General features: G+C 35.5%; 2 protein-coding genes and 1 non-coding gene across 3 annotated transcripts in view; 2 read left to right on the top strand and 1 right to left on the bottom strand.

The window, feature by feature from the left end:
- Positions 1 to 5,642, top strand: part of Alg13 (ALG13 UDP-N-acetylglucosaminyltransferase subunit) — a 68,752-nt gene extending 63,110 nt beyond the window's left edge. Inside the window, 3 exon segments of the mRNA XM_074063342.1 lie at positions 1,918 to 1,958; positions 3,920 to 4,115; positions 4,736 to 5,642. Of these exon segments, the coding sequence (XP_073919443.1) occupies positions 1,918 to 1,958; positions 3,920 to 4,115; positions 4,736 to 5,001 (503 nt within the window). The 3' untranslated portion in view covers positions 5,002 to 5,642.
- Positions 5,643 to 11,863: 6,221 nt separating this feature from the next.
- Trpc5 (transient receptor potential cation channel subfamily C member 5) overlaps positions 11,864 to 22,884 on the bottom strand; it is a 271,334-nt gene continuing 260,313 nt past the window's right edge. The window contains exon 11 of the mRNA XM_074063343.1: positions 11,864 to 21,273. Within this exon, the coding sequence (XP_073919444.1) occupies positions 20,581 to 21,273 (693 nt within the window). The 3' untranslated portion in view covers positions 11,864 to 20,580. The remainder of the gene's footprint in view (positions 21,274 to 22,884) is intronic.
- Positions 16,316 to 16,422, top strand: LOC141420028 (U6 spliceosomal RNA). The gene has a single exon (XR_012444734.1). It is a non-coding gene; the product is annotated as a U6 spliceosomal RNA (small nuclear RNA).

The following is a 22,884-nucleotide window of genomic DNA, read 5'->3' as shown; positions in this document are numbered from 1 at the left end:
CCTGTTTTTGGCTCCTTTGTCAAAAATTAGGTGGGAATAGCTGTGTGGATTCATATCCAGGTCCTCTATTCTGTTCCACTGGTCTTCATGTCTGTTTTTGTGCCAGTACTGTGCTGTTTTTATTGCTATTGCTTTGTAATACGGTTTAAAGTTGGGTATTGTGATATCTTGAGCATTGCTCTTTTTACTCAGTATTGCCTTGGTTATTTGAGGTTTTTTTGTGTTTCCAAATGAACTTCATGGTAGATTGTTCAATCTGTGATGAACATCATTAGGATTTAATTGTGTTGAAAATGTTGGTTGCTTTTGGTAGTATAGCCATTTTTACTGTATTGACTCTGCCAATCCATGTGCATGGGAGATCTTTCCACCTTCTGTATTCTTCCTCAATCTCTTTCTTCAATAGCTTGTAGTTCTTGTAAAAGTTATTTACATCCTTAGTAAGTTTATTCCTAATGACTTCCCTTTAGTGTGACCTGTTTTTCACAATATTGCTGTATTTGTGTTAGGTCTGTAGTCCACATATGAGAGACAACATCAGCATTTGGCCTTCTGAACCTGGCTAACTTCAGTTACGATAATATTCTCCAGTTCCATCCATTTACCTGCAAAATGATAAAATTTCATTCTTCTTTGTGGCTGAATAAAATTCCATTGTACATAAACACCACATTTTCTTAATACATTTGTCAATAGTGGGGCATCTTGGCTCTTTCCATAGCTTGGCTATTGTGAATACTGCTTCAATAAAAGAAACATTTTTAATGAAGTCTATTTTTGTCAGTTATTTCTTTCATAGGTTGTGTCAGTGGTGTTGTAGCTAAAAAGTTATCACTAAACCAAGGCTGTTTAGACTTTCTTCTATTTAAGGTGTTTTATAGTGCTATGTTTTTTATATTTACCTTCTTTCTGCTCTTCTCATATTTCTTAACTTGAGCATTAGGCTTTATACTCTGTTTCCTCATAATAGTCAAATAAAAGCTTATGCTTTGAAATGGTAAATATATTTGCATAGGGAGACTACAGCTTAAGAAATGTGTTTCTGAGAATTTATCTGTTCATGTAACTGAGGTTATATTATCTTATAAATAAGAATATTAAGTGGATTCCAGGCCAATCAGTGAAAATAAATTTGGTGATACAATTAGAATGCTCAGAGCAGGGCTGAAGCTGTAGCTCAGTGGTACAGCTCATATTAGCATGTTGAAGGCCCTAGGATCAATCTCCAGCAACACAAAAAAAGTAAGAATGTTAAGATTGCTCCCTCTTTCCCAATGTATGTGGTTTTTGTTCATTTATGAAATATTATATTAAATTTCTATAATGTCTGGAGAGATTTTACCACCTTAGGGTATAACTAATGAGAACTTCTCTTTGAAGTTCTAGTGGTAGTACATTAGTCATGATAAATAAAAACAGGATGAATTGTTTAATGTGCTGGTTGTTTGAGCATGCATCACTGATCTCAGTACTAGTGAGCATTATTTTGTGCTGTACAGTAGTGCTAGTAACTAAGGGAAAAAGTGGTTACTTATATTTTTTTTCTATACTGAGATTTGAACTCAGGGCCTCACACTTGCTAGTCAGTTGCTCTACCACTTGAGCCACCACCAGCCCCAAAAATGTTACTTACATAGTAGAGTTGTAGTAAAATTTTATTTTGGAGATAAGGAAGAAAATGACTAAGTTATTCATAGAATGTCATCCCTGTAGCATCTGCTTAATACTAAGAATAGAAATAAAAATTTGTATTTTGTGATTTAACCTTAGATAAAGAAGTGTTCATTTTCTATAAACTACAATTGAGAGTGGTCTTAATATGGGAAAACTACATTAATATCTAATGCTTAGAAAAGGTTTTAAATGGTAGCTCTAATTGCTTATGTCAGTATATCACTAAATATTTTTTACTTTTAGATACAAAAGTTTTGCAGTACTATTTCAATCTGGGATTGCAGGTAAGACTCATACTAAAATTGCTTTGATAAACTACATTCAAAACATCTGTTTTTGAAAAATCAGACCCTTGACCTTTAAAAACCAAGTATACTGTGAGGGCCTAAAAATTGTATTTGTCTTTCTAAGAGGTCTCTAAAGTTGATATAGGTCAGTTTTTTATTAGCCTCCCAGGGGTTCAGTTTCTCTTATTATAAAACAGTTATTAAATTGAGAAGAGTGGGAATTGGATTCTAAGCACATTAGCATATATTAGATTAGCCTTCATATTTTCAAACATTATATACCAGCCCTTCCCTGTGTGACTATTTTGTGATTATTTCTTCATTTTAAATGAAAAGTAATCACACTAAGTCAAAGATATTTAAGTATCTGTATTTTAAAAACATTCATATGTTCAACTCTCCTGAGTTGTAGAGGTCTGGATACTAACAAATATCTTGATATCACTGAAAGATATTTCTGGCTTGACATGAGAGTTCTATTATTCTTACAGGGATCATCTTTCCTGAAACACATTTGACTTCTGATATAACAAAATGGCATACTTACTGAAAAAGCAATGATGCATTTTAGGATTTGACAGTTAATAATAATCTGTGTAATCTCCTGGATAATTTTCAGATAGTTCATATTCCCTTACAGTTTCCCTAAAACCTTAAACTTGTCTTCCCCAAATAGTACACCTCTATAAATTAAGAATATTGGGGTATGTTTTTGTTGTCTGAGACTGTTTTTTCCTAAGTTAGTTTTAAGAATTGATAAATTACTTGCCCCCTCAATTACATTAGTTTTTTTTTAGTTACATGTGGAAATTTTGTTTTACAGTCCACTAGACTAAAGCATTTAAAAATACTCTTCTAGCCAGTAGAGCATGCCTATATTCCTAGCTATTCAGGAAGCTGAGGAGGGAGGATCACTTGAGCCCAGCAGTTCAAAAGTAGTTTGGGCAATACAGTGAGATCTCATCTCAAGAAAAATGTCCTCCATTTTTTTACATCATAGGAACATCAGGAAATGGGTAATAGATATTTTAATAATTTTTCATATTAAAAGTGTCCATTTTAATATATTTGGGAAATGGTAAGGTATAAAGAAAACCAAAATTTCCTGTATAACTAACTGTACATTTTTTGATACATTTCCTTGGAGTTTTCTAATTTTTACTTGTTACAAAATATTGATTATGCGATATAATTTTCTAATCATTTAACTTAATAGCAGTATCTTTTTCTTTAAATCTGAACAGCATGATTTTTTTGCCTGTGTTGTAGTCCATCATGGATAAATAAAAATTTATTCACCCAGTTCCCTATCGTTGAATACTGAGTTGTTCAGTGTTTTCTGCTTTTTAAAATGATGCTAGAAATGGCATTTTGTACAGGTATTTGTGTGTATCTTTGATTTCCTTAGCATGCTTTTCTAAACAAATGGTCTAGGTTTGAATATGAGAGACCTATGCTACGAAATATCTTAAACTTTTAATAGAGACTAAACTTTCTAAATGTCAAATCTTATAATACCTGGAAATTAAAGCTCATTTTTTAAAGTGAGGAATTATGCTACTTTAAAAATACTGAGGCGAGGCACAGTGACTCAAGCCTGTTATTCCAGAGGCAGAGATCTGGAAGATAGTAGTTCAAGGTGAGCCCAGGCAAAAAGTTTGAGACCCCATCTCAGCCAATGGCTGGGCATGGTAGTATGCACCCATCATCTCACCTACATGAAGAAGCCCAAATACGAGGATTTCAGTCCAGGCTGGCCCAGACGTAAAGGGAGGCCCTAATCTCAGAGAAATAGCTAAAGCAAAAAAGGGTGGCATCATGGCTCAAGTGTGTGCCTAGTAATGCTAGTGTGAGGCCCTGACTTCAAGCCCCAGTATTGCCAAAAACCACAAAAGAACAGGGAATAATCAGTTTTTCTGGTAGTTTTTTTTTGCTATTATTGCCCTTTCTTGTTCTAGTGCTATCACCACAACTACTGGCACTCTATGGTCTATGTGCCACATATGCAGCAGCAGCAGCAGCAGCAGCAGCAGCAACTTCATGTAGAGAATTATCCAGTCTATACTGAGTCACCTCTGGTAGACCAAACTGTTCCTCACTTGTACAGTGACGGAGGGAGAGCAGATGGCACACAGGCAGAAGCACCAACAAATGGTGAGTATGTAATGAGATTCCCAGCAAGAAAGACAATTGGATTTTATTGTGTATAATTTAATTATAGCCTTCAGATGTTTTGTTATATCTATGTACTTAGACTATCAGTTTTGAAAGCATAATATGTGGACCCCAAGTGAAAGTTTTTGTGTGGAAATATATTTTCAACTTTCTTGGGTAAATAAATATCAAGGATGATGATTGTTGGGTCTAAAAGTAGGAATATGGGTAGCTTTGTAAGAAACTGCCAAACTGTCCTTCAAAGTGGCTATAATGCTGTTTTCATTCCAAACAGCAGTGAATGAGAGCTCCTGTTGCTCCATGTCCTTGCCAGCATTTAACAGTGTTCTGGATTTTGGCCATTCTAATAGGTGTGGAATGATATCTCATTGTTTTAATTTTCATTTCCCTTATGACATATGATGAGCATCTTTTTATACACATATTTATCATGTGTATGTCTTCTTTGGTAAGATATATGTTAATATCTAAAGTGCTTCTGTTGTAGTTGCTGTTGTCTTTATTATAGTTAATGATATATTTACTACCTGCAAGAATATCCATTTATGTTATAGTGCATTTTTTGTAACAAAGTTTACTATATCTGTTCTTTGTTTCAGATACTTTTCCAAATGCTGACCCTGCATCTGTCCCTCATGGAGCAGTTTATTTTCCAATAATGTCAGATCTCTATGGGCAGCCACCTTTTCCAGGTTTTGATTCTTGCCTTCCTGTCATGCCAGATTATCCTTATGTTGCCACCTGGCATCCAGTTGGTGGAACATATGGTGGTTCTTCTCAAATTCATGGTGCTACAAATCCTGGCCCACTTGGCTATATGGGTTCACCTCACTCAGCTTCTCATTACTTACCTCAGAATATGTAAGATTCAGCATTATGATGTATTCTTACACTGCCATTTTATTACTATTTTGGTTTTTTAAAAGTGTTTTATGTTACTGTTTAAGTGGTTTAGATGGTCAGAATGGTTACTGTTGCATCTGTCTTTAAGTTTATTTTTGATTTAAAATATTCCTTTAAAATAAAGGAATATTACTTTGAATTGTGAATAAGGAAATTGAGATGGATGTACAACTAGCCACATAGTGTATTCAGCTATTTTCCTGTCAGCTTGTCAACATTGTATTGGGTGATGATGCCAATTGACAAAAGAAATAAATCATATGAACTGTTTCCTTGGTTCAGAAATCATACTTTATATTAAACTGCTCAAAATTGAAATAATATCCACTTTTCTAGAAAGTAAAACAAAACCGTGAGCCTTTGCTTCTAGGTACTCACTTAATATTAAATGAGAGTTCTTCAGGTTTCTTAAGAATTGTCTGAACTGAGTTGTGTTCTGTGATATTAATCAGTTTTGAAGGCACATGGTGCTCTACTTTAGATTTACCTCATATGCTGTTGTTTAATACTGGATTTATGTAACTGTTTTACTACACAGTATTGAATTGGTGTCCTTTGCACAGTTATCAGTAAATAAAAACTAGCATTTAAAATTGCCAAAAATGAGTAGGACTTTCTTTTCTTCATTTTCATGGCAGCAAAGAGTATACCAGACATTTAATTTTTTCAACATGTTTTCCCTGGCATTTTGGTTGCAAAAGAATATAAACTTAAACTGGTGGGGAGTGTTTGCAGGGCTACTTGAAATGTTTTTGAATCTTGGGTTATTGTAATGCGTACTATCATGTCTGGTTATTTTCTCCTGAGAATGTGCCTTTCTTAGGTTGTGTTTCTGTTGTGCTTAAAAAATCTGTAACTCCCTTATGGAACTTTCATGTATACCTGATTTTTCATTGTCCTATATGTCTATAGTTGTCAGATCTTGCAATTTTTGTTTTTAGACTTGCCTTTGACTTTCTGTGAGACATTATTTCAGCAGCCCTTTCTGCCTTCTGACTTTCATCTCTCCAAAGACCACAAGATCAGTTCTCTTCTGAGGACTGATTATTCACTGAACACACAAGTATGAAACATGTTCTTAAACCACACCTGTTTAAGAATAATATCTTCTACCCTTTCACTCTTGCAGCTACACTCTAGGCAAAAAGTACCACTTGAGAAACTGGGGCTTGAGGTGCTTGAACAGTACTGAGTGGAAACCATTGCAAAGGAGATAATTTGTCTTCAATCTCTTATTATCATGATTGATATTAATGAGTCCCAAATAAACCAGTAAACTAGTTAAAGGGTTCTGCTTCATAATTGACACAATACTAATTGGGCTTTTTTGTTTTTGTATCTGTGCAGTACAAGTTTGTATCTTACTAGAAAGCCATGATTTACGTTTGATATCTGACAACTTCAGTAAAGAAAGATGATAGCATACTAATCTTTACAACAGCTAAACTGTATATTAATATTTCAGCTTCTTATCTAACCTTCTGGGGTCTCAATTTCTGCAACCTACGATTTGTTTTGCATAAAGGTTTTAGTCAAGCTTATAATATGGAACAGCCTCCCCCCAACATTTTTTTTGTGGTACTGGAGTTTGAACTGAGGGCCTACACCTTGAGCCACTCCACCAGCCCTTTTTCGTGATGGATTTTTTTCAAGATACAGTCTATAAAGCTATTTTGCCTGGGCTGGGTTCAAACTGCAATCCTCCTGATCTCTGCCTCCTGAGTAGCTAGGATTACAGTCGTGAGCCACTGGCACCCAGCTCCCCCAACGTTTTTTGACCATGCTAGCATTTCTGAAGTATACATAAGTCATAGCAAGTAATTTCCTGTCGGCAGTTCACTAAGGAACTTCTAAGGGGTGTGCTAGAAGGTATTAGTTTATCTTGAGAATGTGGATCTTTGGTTAGTTTTGAGACAAGCACGTCTGCCTCAGGTTTCCAGTTTGTTTTTATTTCAATCATGTAGGTTGCTGCCTTGCCTTAAGTTCCATTACCAATTGATGCAGTTAATTAGATGATAGTTATCTTTAAAAATCTGAAATCAATGTGTGTAACCAGATTAACTTAATTCTTTCATAATGAAATCTATATATAGTGGTTAGATCATGCAACTATGAATCTTTTTGTTTATGTATTAAAATCAGTCTTCTCTAAGTAGTAATAAAAGAGTGAGCCCTGGCATGCTTGTTGATGGGGTGAGATGAAAGTAACCTGCTAAAGAAGTCTGCAATGGTCTTTGGAGACTGCTTCCACATAAAAAGCAACTGGCTCTTCTAGTAATTAAAAAACCAGAAGACCATGTTTTTCATCAGCCTGTAGCAAAAACAGCACAGTACTTCTTTTTACATATTACCTCTTTAGTTGTCCCCGACACTATAAAAGATAGCCGTCTTCCCTCTACTAAATTTCATCCATTTAGAATTATTAGGGGAAGGAGATAAAAAAAAAACACCGTGGTTTGTTTGGAACCCCTTACCTGCCCTCCTTCCTGATATAAATCTGGTTATGCTAAAGATAGAAAACTGGATAATTTCCATAGCAAGGGAAAGAATTAGAATTCGCTTTATGCTGTATTATATGTATTCTCAAAACTAATTGTGACCTTGTGTTAATTAAGAGTAGATGAAAATACTGAGTCTATTTTGCTGTTGAAATTCAAGACCTGTGAATTTAAAACATTTTCATTTCCTTGGAGTCTGTAATCAAAGCATAACCTTTTCATTGTATGTGGAAATAAGAATATAAATAAATCATGCTTCTTTAAAAAAAAACACAATTTCAAAACTTGATCCAGACATAAATCTCTCTGAATAACAAAATAGTCCATTGAGGAGGGTGGGGCATGAACTTGATTTATTCTATTTTACATGAAACCTTGAGGCATTTTATATCTACACTTATGATAAAAGCTTAAGAATGTTGCAAAAAACCTCCTGGTTCTCCTCCATTCTATATAGAATATTGAATTTCAGTAGAAGCAACTTGATTCAGAATACTTCTCTCCTAGCTGAATTATGAGAAGCAGTTTTCACTGTAATACTTTTCAGGGAATATAACTTCAGGAGAAGATCCACGTGAGTTTAGGTAACTTTCTACTGTGCTTAAAATTACCTTAGATTAATCTGAGAATTGCTTCCTCTGGGAAAAAGGTTTATAGAAGAAAGAAGATTAGCTATGTGTCACTAACTGTTGAATAATAACATTGAAGCTTGGGTCCATTATGATATTCTCTACTTTTTGTGTAGTTTTTCATAATAAAGGAAATATCTTTGGTAACTGACCATCTGGAAAAGAGATGTTTGCTTATGAAGTTAATAAGAGTTCAGGTTTTTAAAAATTGTCTTGAATTCTGAAAAGAATTAAATTTATAAGACTTTGAAGAACAGATCTGTAGACACCTTGGTATTGGATAAGAAGTGAGTTTTTATTGTTTTAGCATATATTAATTGTATAAAGGATTCATTGTGATATTTCCATAGACACATATAATGTGCTTTGATCTTATCTACCCCCTCTGTTGTTTCTTATCCCTTCTCCCCCTTTCCCTTTCCCTTCCTCAATCTTTAACAGTTTCATTATTCTATTTTCATACATGTGTATGAAGTTCACATTCACCCCCAACTTCACCCTCCACTTCACCCTCACCTAGAAAATTTTGAAATTCTCAAGAATATTCACTATGTATGTGTATAACTACTTATAAATTAAGTACATAGTATTCATTCTAATTGAAACTAATTGAGGTAAGTGAACCATTTCAGGTTTTATTCTTTTAGTAATTGTTTTGATAATAATCAACATGATGGGTTCACTTTTTTTCCCTGTGATTCCCAGAGTGGATCTTGGAAACCAAAATATTACTGACTGTTAATTGTTTCTTTTTCCCAGGTTGGTGGTTATTGTCACTGGCCAGACCTTTTGGGAACAGGGGAGGGTGTTTCAATAATATATTGAGGTTTAATTGAATCAATTCTTAAGAATTCAGATGAGTTCAATGAATAAACAATGTGAAGGTCTATTCTAGTCAAACATTATTGGTTGAGTATTGATTTATTAGTATTGTAGATGGTTATCTCCCTTGCAGACCTCACTATACGTAAAATGCTGGGTTTTCATATTAAAAAATTTTAACTAGAATTAACTAGATAACAATTTAACTAAAATTATTAACTAGACTTCTGCCATAGTTCTAGGACACTAAAGTACTAGGTATAAAGAAAATGAATATCTTCTTTTCTGTACAAGTTACCTCAGATTGAAAGTTTTTACCTTAAATATGAAGCTGTCTTACTGTATTAAGATGTTTTTGCTTGCTTCAGCAGTTGTTTTTATTTTTTTATTCCTTCAGTTCTAGTGAAATAACTTGAAATACACAAGAAGTCCTTTCTGTTCTTTTTAAATTAGCGTACATTAATTGTACAAGAGGGGTTCATGTTTATAGTTTAATTGATGTGTACCCTATATCTTGAACAAGTTTACCCCCTGTATTATATTCCCTTAGCCTTCTCAAATAGTTATTTAGTGGGTTTCATTATGCTGTATGTGTATGTGTGTCCTCTTCTTTCCCTTCCCCCTCTTGCTGAATCCCCTCCCACTTCCCCTTCTACACTTATGTCCCATTATTATTATTATTTTAGGTCTAGAATCCACGTATGAGCAAAAACATGCAATATTTGGCTTTTTGAGCTTATTTTGCTCAACATGATTTCTAGTTCTATCTTTTTTCCTGTAAGCAATGTATTACTCCTTGGTTGTTTTGAAGAATGACATAGGTTTGACTTCTATTAATATAGTTTTGCCTTTACTCACTGCATATTTTCCTAGCATTTTATTATGAAAAACTTAAAAAATACAGAAAAATTGGAAGAATTGTGCAATGAACATTTGTATATCTACTTCTAAATCCTGCAATTAATATTTTACTGTAATTGCTTTTTCACATGTCCATCTATAAATCCTTATTGAATTTCAAAATAAAATTGCAGATTTATGTATAGTTTCCCCTAAATACTTAAGCATGCATAACTAGAATTCAGTATTTGTTTGACTTTTTTTTCCTTTTAAGGTTAAGTCATGTGCAATACATTGCACAGATCTTAAATGATCTTTCATAGACCAATGAAAACTAAGCCCTTATTAACATAACATTAATGGCTGGGTGTGCCTGTGGTTCACACCTGTAATCCTAGCTACTTGAGAGACTGGGATTTACGGGATTATGGTACAAGGCCAGCCCAGACAAATACTTTGTGAGACCCTCCTCTCAACCAATAGCTAGCACCACTGTGCACACCTGTCATCCCAAGCTAGGGGGAGGCTGAGGTCAGGAGGATCACGGTTCTAGGCCAGCCTGAGCAAAAAAGTTTGCAAGATCCCATCTCAATGGAAAAAAGTTGGGGCATGGTAGTGCATGCCTGTCATTCCAGAGACAGGAGAAAGTTCAAAACAGGATAGCAGTCCGTGCTGGCCTGAACAAAAAGCAGTCTTATCACCAAAATAACCTGAGCAAAAAGGTCTGAAGATGTGGCTCACGCAGCAAAGAGTGTGCTTTAGCAAGCGCTAAGCACTGAGTTCAAGTCCCAGTACCGCCAGAAAAAAGAACCATCCCCCAAACCCCTGCATGCTCCTTTCTAGTCAATCCTTGCTTCTATCCACATCCCCCCAAGTAATCACTGTTCTTTCTAATCCCTCTAAGCATAGATGTTTGTTTTTTAACATCACATAAATAAACCAAGATGTGGGGGTTTTTTTGTATTCCTTCAGCATAATATTTAGGATTTGTGTCCATAGTATGTTCCTTTTTATTGCCAAGCAGTATTTCATCATATGACTATGCCGTAGTTTATCCATTCTTCTATTGATGAACACCTGGCCATTTCCAGTTTTTTTTATTATGAGCAAAGTTGCATGAACATTTTCTACAAGTCTTTTTGTGAGCACTTATTTTCCTTTCTTTGGAAAAGAATTGTTGGGTCATAGGTTAGGTACATGTTTACTCTTATAAGAAACTACTGGACATTTTCCCAAAGTTGTACCATTTTACACTTTCATCAACAATAAATGAGCGTTATATCAACATGGTGGTATTCTTTTTTTAAAAGCCATTTTAGTGGGTGTGTAATAAGAGGTATCATATTGTGGTTTTAATACCCATCTTTAAGAAGTGTGTTTAATTCATTTGTATTACTGCATTATAGTAGTACTTTGTATGTATTGCTTGCAAATCTTTGTCAGATATATGACTTCTTTTTAAGTTGTTCTTATCTAACGTGTAAATGTTATGCACACATTTATGCTAAAAATAATTAGGCTGGGACCTGAAGGTGAGTTAATTAGGTTAAAGTTAAGCTGTTTTGATACGCTAACTGGTACTCTGGACTAAAAGTTTAATTAGTAAAATACAAGACAGTAAAGCCTCGGCAATCTAATTAATTCAGGGAAAGATAATTGCTGAACTCTATTACTATAAAAAAATCTTAAAAACTGTCACCTGATAACTTGAAGTATTGTTCACCAAATGTATTCAGATTATACTAGTTTAATTGTGACCATCTTAACCTCAACATGTTTCCTGATTTATAGATTCAAAATGTTCTATACAAAAATGTATGATAGTTTCAGGCGCTCAGTAAGAATAAATTTCAGATTTGTTTCCCAATATTATAAGCTATAGTTTTATACCTTTATTGATCCCTTTTTATGTCATCTCAGAATTCTTTATGAATGATTACTAAATTATTGAATATTTAATGGTCATGTCTTTGTTTTGATTTTTATGTTTTCCATTAAACAATTTATCCTCAGTCATACACTTTTCAAAATATTTAGAACTCAGGAGTCGCCAATTAGTATTTCTGCTGGTCAAATTACAGTGTGAAATCCATTTTTGTTCATAAATGTTTATTACTAGGTAGCTATAAATGATTACATTGGAAAAGGGAGAAGCAAAACACCTTTAAGGAGCCATACATTTTGGGGGGGAAAATAAACGCTTTATTTTTGTTTATACTGAAGCTAAAAATACACAAAATTATTGTACAAGATTTTTTTAAACACAGACAAGGTTGACACTAACTTTGCATTTCTTACACAAATTATTTAAGTAAAAGTAATAGTTATTCAAAGTGGATTTAACTTTTAAAATAGTCTGCGAAGCCAAAATGCCATCTGCACAAACACATTTAGAAATTTCCCTTTCCATGAGTTAAGCTCAGCAGAGATCATTTTAACCTTGTATTTGACACAAACATTGAATGGTGATATGTGGGGGAAAGGGAGCACCATGTAGGCTGAGAAAGTGAATTAAGCAAAGCCTATATTTTCTAGTATTTCTTTTTCCTGCTAGCAGCTGTTAGCCCATACCTCCAAATTGTGTTCCCTCTTTTGACAAGGAAGAAACTCCCCATTCTCAATTTCAATCCCACTTTTAAGGGATCTTGAATAAGTAGAATCCTATGAAGAGTTAAAATATTTTTGTGTTCTTGAATACTACCTCTAGCATTCATTACTCTGTTAGAAGAAACAAAGACAAATTAATGTATTTTTCCCTTGAGAAGGATATATTTATTCTTAACTGTGTGGTATAAGGTCTGTCTTTACAGTTGAAATCAGAGATCTTAAAGCTTTACTGTGTTAAAGGAGTAATTTGAACAGTTAAAGTCACTAATTTATCAAATTGGATTTATTTAACATTAAACCGCAGACTCGTGTTATCAGTTTGGGTTTAGAGGTCACCTTATAAGCTCACACAATACTCACTTTAGTGTCCTTGATTCTAGTGATCCTGCTGAACACTTGAGAATTCTGTTTCTCTTGCTTAAGTATGCCAAGTACACATTATTCTGCTTACTCAAGTACAGGTTCCTCTGCCTTCATTATTTAAACTGATTGCTTAATACGTGTTGTAAAAGGAAGTCCTACAAGGTGTGAACACAAAGTGATGAAGCTTGTACTTTAAATAATATAACTAGATTTTATATAGGAAACATGTAGTCTGATCATGTGATATTCAGATGACCTGAAAATTCAGCTAGCTATTGCCACCCTTCCATGAGAGCCTCCTCCCATTGCTTCTGCTACCATGGCTCCTTGAGCCCCAAGCCCTTCCATCTATTTTTCTGTAGAGGCTACAGGGTTCCTTTACTGTTCCATCTTCCACTTAACATCCTATTTGTCAGAGCCTCAACATTATAAAATGTCTTTTTCTTGTGGATCAGATAAGATTTGGAGAAACAACTTAGTTTACAGCATAAGCCACTGGAAATCTGAATGTATTTTTACTATTTAAACACAGGTGTTTCAAGGGTTAAATCATGATTGTTCCCCAAAGAGTAGAGGTTCTGTACCTAAATATGTTGCCTTTTAAATTATCCTTGGGAGGCTGTGTGTTTATTCCAGTAAGGTTGCCAGTGTTCCAAGTATGTTTGAAACTGGATTCCATACTGCAAAGGGAAACAAGGCATCTTTGGGGAATAATGGAAATATCCTTTGTTAGCTTGAATTAGTGGTTCCAGGAGTATATCCGACTGAAAACTCACCAAAGTGCTTATTGTGTAATAGCACTTGAAAGCATTCTTTTATGTGAAATGTACTTTGATCACTCAACATTTTACCAAAAGTGGATCTAAAATTAGTTTTGACCACTTCTAAAAATTCAATCTTACAGGATGGTTTCCTACTATCAAGGATATTCAGAGATTGTACTATGGATTTTGAAAGTCCTCCCAAAGGTAGAGGTGCAAAATGGGGTAAGTAATGGCAGCATCATTAGCAGATGAGTACAGCATTTTTAAGTTGACTGCTTTGAAGAACATTATTCATTTAGGTGCATAAATTTTGGCAAGTTAAGGAAAATATCATTCCTTCCTTTATATACTTATTAAAGATTTATGAGGCTAAAAAATATGACACCAAATACATAACCTGGCTTTTCTTCTTTGCTACTGTCCTCCACTTTTAGATTTTATTTCTCTTTCATATAGTTTTATCAAACTCATTAAATTTCTTAGATAACATTTTGAGAAATCATTCCTTCTAGTAGTTGGTCAAATGTACATAATTATGAAAGCCAGTCTGTGCTATTGCATAATTTAAAATATAACTTTAATATGGATCTAGTGTGTTGAATTTGTGAATACAATGATCCCAGATAAAAGCTTGTTGCCTTCTGAAATTGAACCCAGATGTGACCCAAAATTTGAAAAAAAAAAAAAAAACTGGCTTACAGATTGTTCAGAGTTAGTTTTTAGATACAGTTGTATTTCGGGATTTTGTTGGAGAACAGAGTGATGTTAATGCTTTAAATCCGAAACCACATTTTTGGGGATCAAAGCCAGAGCCATACACATGCTAGACAAGCACTCTACCACTGAGCTACATTCTCAGCCCCAGGAAACACATTTTTTAATTGAACAACTCCATCTCAATTTGGTCATCCAAATTGACACAGGTTAGCCCTGTGTTTTAAAGTGCTTATCCACATTTGTCCTTACATTGAAAGCTATTGTGTCTTTACTAGCGCCATCAAAGTCTTCCAAGAGCCCTAGCAAAAATCCCAAGTGTCCTGTCTTGTCTTTCAAAGGTCTGTTTTAAGGGTTGTATAAGACTGAAAATTGTCCAAGAGGGTTTCTACGTTAGAAAGCAATGATGGCAGTAAGTATTTGGGGGATATATTGAACTTTATGGGAAAGGATATAAAAATGAACCAGCCCAGCTTCACTGTATTTGCAGGTGCTTAAGCTTAAAAGGCACACTACCACCTATTTACTCAAGTGCCACTGAGGACAGTGCCTTGGTGTGTATGTTTGTTGAGGTACAGCTCCTGGAATGTTAGGTTGTCCTGAAGTCTCCTAAAGTTAAGGGTAAGATGTGGCAAATTGGTGAAAATGACATTCACACTGTAGGCAGTTTTTCCCTAGTAACATCAGTCAGTTTTTGGATCTATCAAGTCATTTTGGAGTTGTAAGAAGGCTTTTGGGGGATGGATAGGGAAGGGCATATGTTGATTATATGATCAAAAGTGAGCTCTTCCTCTTACTACAGAAATTGTTTGATATTTTACAGGTCCCAGTGGCTCACACCTGTAATCCTAGCTACTTGCGAAGCTGAGATGGGGAGGATTGTAGTTGGAGGCCAGCCTGGGCGAATAGTTCAAGAAACCCCATCTTTAAAATAATCAGAGCAAAATGGACTAGAGGTGTGGCTCAAGTGGTAGAATACCTGCTTTTCAAACATGAATCCCTGAGTTTAAACCCTAGTCCCACCAAAAAAAAGGAAAAAAAGCAAATTCTTTGCCATTCATTTGTGTAGTAATGGGAAGCTTCTACAGAGCTTTCACAACTTACCACATCAGATTAGCTGTTGGTATAAGGGCATTCTTCTTAATACTGAATTTGAATATTATAATTCTTAATTTGTATATATTTCTCAAGTACCAACAACACTAATTGGTCTGTCTTTAGAAAAAGAACACAACTCAGATCCAACACAGTAACAAGTGTGAGATACACATTTGGTTTAGAGTGGGGAGGTAACACAAATACTAAGCTTTAACACCCTGGCTTGCTACCTGTATTATTTCAGCAGTTAATTCCTCTATTTCCCAAACATTCCATTTTCATAAAGCAAAGCTCTCAAAAGCCACACATTAGTACCTTCTCAGAACCTCCAAGCAGCAAACTGAAGAAAATTCTAGGCTACATATCAGCATTATAAATAGTAATGAGTATGCAGTAAATCTACAATATGTATACTCTCTTTTGCCAAAAATGTATACATTGCCAGGCACTGGTGGCTCACACCTGTAATCCTAGCTGATCAGGAAGCAGAGATCAGGAGGATCACAGTTTGAAGCCAACCTTGGCAAATAGTTCTGTGAGACCCTATCTCAAAAAACCCTTCACAAAAAAGGACTGGTGGAGTGGCTCAAGGTCAAGCCCTGAGATCAAGCCAAAGTACCACAAAAAAAAACAAACCATTTTACAAGTAAGTTCCTGCCTAAATGTTTTTTTTTTTCTTACAATTAGAAACCCTGAATCCTGATAGCTGTCATTATAACTGTTGTCCTCCAGAGAATACTGTTACGGCAGTTGATTTTAGCAATTCCTTATCACATTTCAGGAATTGTCTTTACATTGAAAAGTTACTCCTGCTTCCCTAAGCTTCAAAATGATCTAGTAATTACCAAAAGGGCTAAAAGGCCAGTCTCAGAAGAATCAAATGTTAAGTTTCAGTATATTTGTGTGCATACAGACAAGACACTGTTAGAAATAGTTCCCTGGTGCTCGCTTCGGCAGCACATATATTAAAATTGGAACGATACAGAGAAGATTAGCATAGCCTCTGCACGAGGATAACACGCAAATTCATGAAGATTTCCATATTAAAAACATTTCCCAAAAAGCAAAGTGAGCCAAAACCCACATTTGTGTGAAAGGTGATTGGAAAGCTCATTGGCAATGCAGTGGAAACAGCACTTCTCTGTACTAAAATAAGGCTCACTCTGTCCCAAATGTCTAGTTCTATACCAACAAAGTGGGCATTTAAAGCAATTAAATAATCCAAAGAAACACTCCAAAATATCCATATTTTTGAGGCAAAGTTTCAGGAGTGGGAGTAGGGAAGCTATGAAGTAGATATGAAGTTGTTTAAATCTTCTGAGCAATTGTATCAATTTATATTGACTTGTCTATATGGGCAATCTGTTTATTAGCACTGTTTTTGAAAACTTACTAAAATAATATGCTCAATTTTTTATATTCTTTTAAACAGAAAGGAATTTCTAACTTCAAGTACTTTTAACCAGATGATTTATCAAGCCAAGATCTTGACCACTAAAGCTAAGTCAAAACACAACTTGAGTTTCCCTCACAATGCAACACAAATAGGCAAATGGTTAGGTTTGTATTTTCTTGCTAAGGTATTACTTCATCTTTTTCCCTAATTCCCATTGAAATGTTCAGAAGAGTTATGCATTGCCATAAGAACTCAAAAGTTTCTTTTGGGAAAAGGTATTTTAATAAGTCATTCAAAAGATGGAGGCTATAGATTGTTAAAGTTCTTTAATCAATTTCAGGCAGATGCTTATAGATGCTTTAGGTTTATAGCCTAAATTAAGTCACAGTAGAATGAAGAAATGATTATGGCAGGTAGAACTGGAAAAATTTTCATGTTCTCATGTAACAGAAGTAGAACCTGAAGCATTTTTTTTCTTGAGACAGGATCTTGCTATGTATCACAGACTGGCCTCTATCTCACAATCCTCCTGCCTTAGCCTGGTGAGTGCTGTCATTACAGGTGTGTGTTCCACAGTTGGCTACCTTGGAACGTTTATATCCCTGTAAAAATTGGTATCTTTGAAAAACAGTGTTATAAACTTTAGAATCATTCTGTCTTTGTATTTCACTGGACTTAAAGCTAAAAGTGGAGGAGATACTTTAATAATGGTTCTTTTCTAATATAATTCATACATTTTCTTTGTAGTATCTTTACCCTAATTATTATCAGAGTCATTAATTATGGGATTAAACGAATCCAATGTATCTAGAAGTTACAAAAAAGCCAACTGTAATGGAAGTGAATCATGGTGTGGTTATTTTACATAATTAGTAAGTGATAATTTTTAACTGTTTTGACTATAATACATTTTTACATTTAAATATGTCTGTGAAATTTTTGGAGTTTGCGGCATTTTAGGCAAATGGAAAAATAGGTATGCTGTATAGTGGACATTTTATTTATATATTTCCTATATATAACATATATATGCTGGATTAATGTCTTATTTCTATGATATAGAACATTTGAGTTTATTGATCAGCTCTATAATCGTCTCTGGACATCTTCCTCCCCTTTTTATTTGTAAAACATGAGGTTGGAATCAAGTTAACCCTCTCAAAGTTTCTCTTTTAGCTCTTTTTGTTATAAATTTACTCTCAAGTTGGTTTGTACCTTCTCTGGGGTCAGAGGAAATACTTAAGTACTTTTATTTGAAATGCCTCTTTTTTTGCGCTATTTTGTATGGGAACCAGGAGTGCAGCATGCTAGGCAAAATGGTCTACCACTCAGCAACACTCTCAGCTCTGAAATAAGTTAGTAGCAGCTGGGTCAGGAGAGTAGAAAAGTGAACACAAAAACCTTTCCTCTTCCTAGTTTCTATTGTTTTAGACTTAATAAAAATGTTGGTGTCACCAGCATAAAAGGGCAGTAGATGCTTAGCTTTAACCCCCATACTAACTGAGACCTCAATATAGCTAGTTAAGTCCTAAGCCCAAATCACAAAAATAATAACCCTGAGAAGATCTGAAAAAGGAATGTACTCTCATGAAACATGGCACTGGTTTCTTCCAGTAATAGAGATTGGCTACTGAGCGTTATACTTCCACTCTCTTTAGAACATAACAGAGAAAACTGTTTTGGAGCATGACTGCATGCCTGGCTATGCTGTTTTCTGACAAACTGGTAAAATAGCTGCCAGAAAAAGTATACCTCAATTATCAGAAGTTCATGTACATTTGTGAGGAAGACATGTTTATCTTTTTATGAAATTGGGTTATATATTGGTTTATTTGGTATCATCAATGTGAATTAGGAATATAGCCAAGGTTCTGTTACTATTCAAAATGAACTTGGCATTTGGGAAAGTTGAATCTATAACTTTGGAAAACTTCCTTGTGGAAAGTAGACTGTTCTAGTGTCAGAGCCATTTATGATAGCCTCCCCACTTAGTGACAGGAGAGAAGTTAGATTTGAATAAATAACTAAAGATCAAAGAATTATTTTGGGACAAACCTTTGCCAAATGGGTCTTGATGCAGCTTGTTCTCTTTATTCCTTTTCCCTGGATCTGAGTTCACTCTTCAGTACCTCTTGTGTCCTCCCCACAAGTTTGGCTTTTCTGTGTGTTAAACACCTTGACCAACATTCACCAATGCTAAGGATACAGATGGGAATCAATTCAAATAACAGAAATTACATTGCCAAAAACTAGTTTTGAGATGTATTTTCATTGCTTGAAAATTCTTCATTTCATTTCTACCAGAAATAACATCTAAGAATTTAGATGGGTTCCTGTTGATGCTGACATTTAAAAGAGCAGAGTGACACCTAGCTAACTTTTAGACTTTGTTAAATTTACATTGTTAATTTAGTCCCCAAGAGCCAGATCTCTGGCTGTTTCAGGTCTTGTTAGACGATAAATTAAGGAAACTTTTGTGCTAATGTTGGCAAAAATCACCCTTGCTCAGCAGGTTATTGCTTGGTGGTTATCAGGTCTAAAATAATTATGCATTGAAACTTCAGTTTTAAATTTGTACCTTTGTATTCTGATGAAGTACTCTTAAGGTGTGGGAAGTAATTAGTTTGGCTATATGAATGCAGCTTTAAAGACAGTAAAATATGGATCACTAGGGTAATGTTATATATCTAAAATTTTTACATGCAATTCTGCCGCCAGTGAATATTAAAACTGTAACCTAAATGTAAACCTAAAATTTGTTTTTTTCCAGAAAGCAGTTAATTAAATTGAAGATAAGATGTAAGATGACTTTTTTTTTAGCATTCAACACTGGCAAAATGTCATTTTTCTGATAAAAACTATTTCAAATCCAGGCCTTTATCTTTTAATCCCTTGATAGCATTGGTTTTTAAATCTATCAGCAGTAGATAGGACCCTATAAATATACCAGCTAATTATTTTTTCTTGCCAAGTAGGAGATGTAATGACTATTGGTTAGAGTGCAGTAGATTTTAAAAAAAGTACACATCCTAAATACTAATTTTAATGCTATCAAATTTTAAAATGTAAGTTAACTGAAATACACAAACACAGGAAAGGAATTCACCTCACTTATTAGATATGACATATATACTATAGGGTAAATGTAGCATTAGCACACATTAAGAAACTAACACATCTTTACGAAACAAAAAGCTCACAGGGCCCACAATAAGAAGTTATAGTGTTTAAAAACAAAACAAAAGGCCAGTTCTACCTAGAAACCACAAGCTGGCAATTCTGTGGAGTCTGTTTAACCTCCCTTTGATGCTGTTCATTGAACCAGCATGAGCAGTGCGTATCACTGAAGGATAACAACAATATGCAGGTTGGTTTGCCTTATCTGATAGCTGGTGAGGACTGCTGAGCACATCCCTCAGCCCTGTGGGGAGATGGCGTAAGATCCTGAGAAAGTTCAGGAATCTGTGCAATAGCAACAGTAGCGAAGTGGCACCTGGAGCTTCAAGGAAGCAAGGGTAAGCAAAGCAAAGCAAAGCGAAAGGGTTAAGCACCCGACTGCACCTCAGCTGATTAGGGGCAAGACCCCTTCAGTTGGTTTTGAGATGGATTTAGTGTTAATAGGTATAAAAAGGCAAATAATAGTAATAATAAGACAAGAACAAAACTTGGAGAATGTAGCTATAAAAGGGGAAGTAATAGGAGTTTCACTCTCCTTTGGGGGGGTGGGGGCAGTAAGGGATTCTGTCACCTCTGAGAACAAAGAAATATAAATTTTCTATTGAGTTCCAGAATAGGTGATAGGGCCTTGACTTAGAGACGAGTTGTAACTTGTTCTTCCTGTCCATCACCCCATTTGTGCATGAGCAAGTCACAAGCCTCTCCCCAAGTTTCAAATACATCCTCTGAGGAGTCTAAAAGTTTAGAATTTGAGGAGCAGATGCTGGATGCACAGTGAAGAGAGCTGGAACAGGCTAGAGGGCATTCACTGCTCTGAGCAGCGCCCCGGACTTCACCTAATTCTACCTCACTGAGGTTAATTTCACTTTGAGAACAGGCCTCTGCTTTCCCTTTCTCCATCTGAGAATATTTGATGTCCTGCCACATATAGTGCTGCTGAACGAGTCCATCAGAAATTGTGTACATTGGTTCTGAACTGGGTTCAGACATATGACCATTAAACTTGGAGAATAGGAGACCCAGTTTCTTGAGAGAAGGACCCATGAAGGAGCGTTTGCTTGATGACTCAGCTTTTGACTTCCCTTGGGCACCACTGGCTCTTGGCATGGTTCTGATGAGCGGCGGCCCATGGCAGGCCTTTTTCTTGCAGCCTAAGTTGAAAGAGACACTCTTGGATTTGGCCCGAGCCCCACCACTGCCATCATTGGTATCATCCCTCTGAGAGAGTTCAGTGCTGCTAGTGGAAAAGCTTCTCCTTGGGTGTTTTCTATTTCCTAAGAGGTCAAGCACTTCATATCGAAAGCTGGAGATGTCCTGCTTTAATTCCTAGGGAAAGAGGAAAGAGAAGTTATATCAAGAGGGTTGACCTTTAGTCATAGCAGGCATAATGGATACCTTGATACCCTCTAAAATAGTCTAAGTTTGCCTAGTAGCAAACCACAAAGTATATAAAATACCAGAAAAATCTATCACATCTGCTACTATTCAAGCACAAGAAAAACAAGAATTATGTGGCCACTGGAAATTTTTTCTTTTTTTTATTTTTTCTTTTATTCATATGTGCATACAATGTTTGGGTCATTTCTCCCCCACCCCCTCCCTCTCCCCCCCACCCCCTCGCTACCAGGCAGAAACTATTTTGCCCTTATCTCTAATTTTGTTGAAGAGAGCGTATAAGCAATAATAGGAAGGACCAAGGGATTTTGCCAATTGAGATAAGGATAGCTATACAGGGAGTTGACTTTCATTGCTTTCCTGTACATGTGTGTTACCTTCTAAATTAATTCTTCACGAACTAACCTTTTCTCTAGTTCTTGGTCCCCATCTCCTATTGGCCTCAGTTTCTTTAAAGTATCTGCATTAGTTTCTCTGCATGAGGGCAACAAACGCTATCTCGGTTTTTGGGTGTCTTACCTATCCTCATACCTTCTTTGTGTGCTTTCGATTTATCATGTGATCAAAGTCCAATCCCCTTGTTGTGTTTACCCTTGATCTAATGTCCACATATGAGGGAGAATATACGATTTTCGGTCTTCGGGGCCAGGCTAACCTCACTCAGAATGATGTTCTCCAGTTCCATCCATTTACTTGTGAATGATAAGATTTCATTCTTCATGGCTGCATAAAGTTCCATTGTGTATAAATACCACATTTTCTTAATCCATTTGTCAGTAGTGGGGTATCTTGGCTGTTTCCATAACTTGGCTATTGTGAATACTGCTGCAATAAACATGGGTGTGCAGGTGCCTCTGGAGTAACCTGTGTCACATTCTTTTGGGTATATCCCCAAGAGTGGTATTGCTGGATCATATGGTAGATCTATGTTTAGATTTTTAAGAAGCCTCCAAATTTTTTTCTAGAGTGGTTGTACTAGTTTACATTCCTACCAGCAGTGTAAGAGGGTTCCTTCCCCACTCCCATCCTTGCCAACACTTGTTGTTAGTGGTGTTGCTAATGATGGCTATTCTAACAGGGGTGAGGTGGAATCTTAGTGTGGTTTTAATTGGCATTTCCTTTATTGCTAGAGATGGTGAGCATTTTTTCATGTGTTTTTGGGCCATTTGAATTTCTTCTTTTGAGAAAGTTCTGTTTAGTTCACTTGCCAATTTCTTTATTGGTTCATTAATTTTGGGAGAATTTAGTTTTTAAGTTCCCTATATATTCTGGTTATCAGTCCTTTGTCTGCTGTGTAGCTGGCAAATATTTTCTCATACTCTGTGGGTGGTCTCTTCAGTTTAGAGACCATTTCTTTTGTTAAGCAGAAGCTTTTTAGTTTTATGAAGTCCCATTTATCTATGCTATCTCTTAGTTGCTGAGCTGCTGGGGTTCCATTGAGAAAGTCCTTGCCTATACCTATTAGTTCCAAAGTAGTTCCTACTCTTTCCTGTACCAACTTTAGAGTTTGGGGTCTGATATTAAGATCCTTGATCCATTTTG

Source organism: Castor canadensis, chromosome X (genome assembly GCF_047511655.1).
Source record: "Castor canadensis chromosome X, mCasCan1.hap1v2, whole genome shotgun sequence".
Lineage (NCBI taxonomy): Eukaryota > Metazoa > Chordata > Mammalia > Rodentia > Castoridae > Castor > Castor canadensis.
Note: the sequence above shows the minus strand (reverse complement) of the source record. Positions and strands in the feature narration are given on the sequence as shown.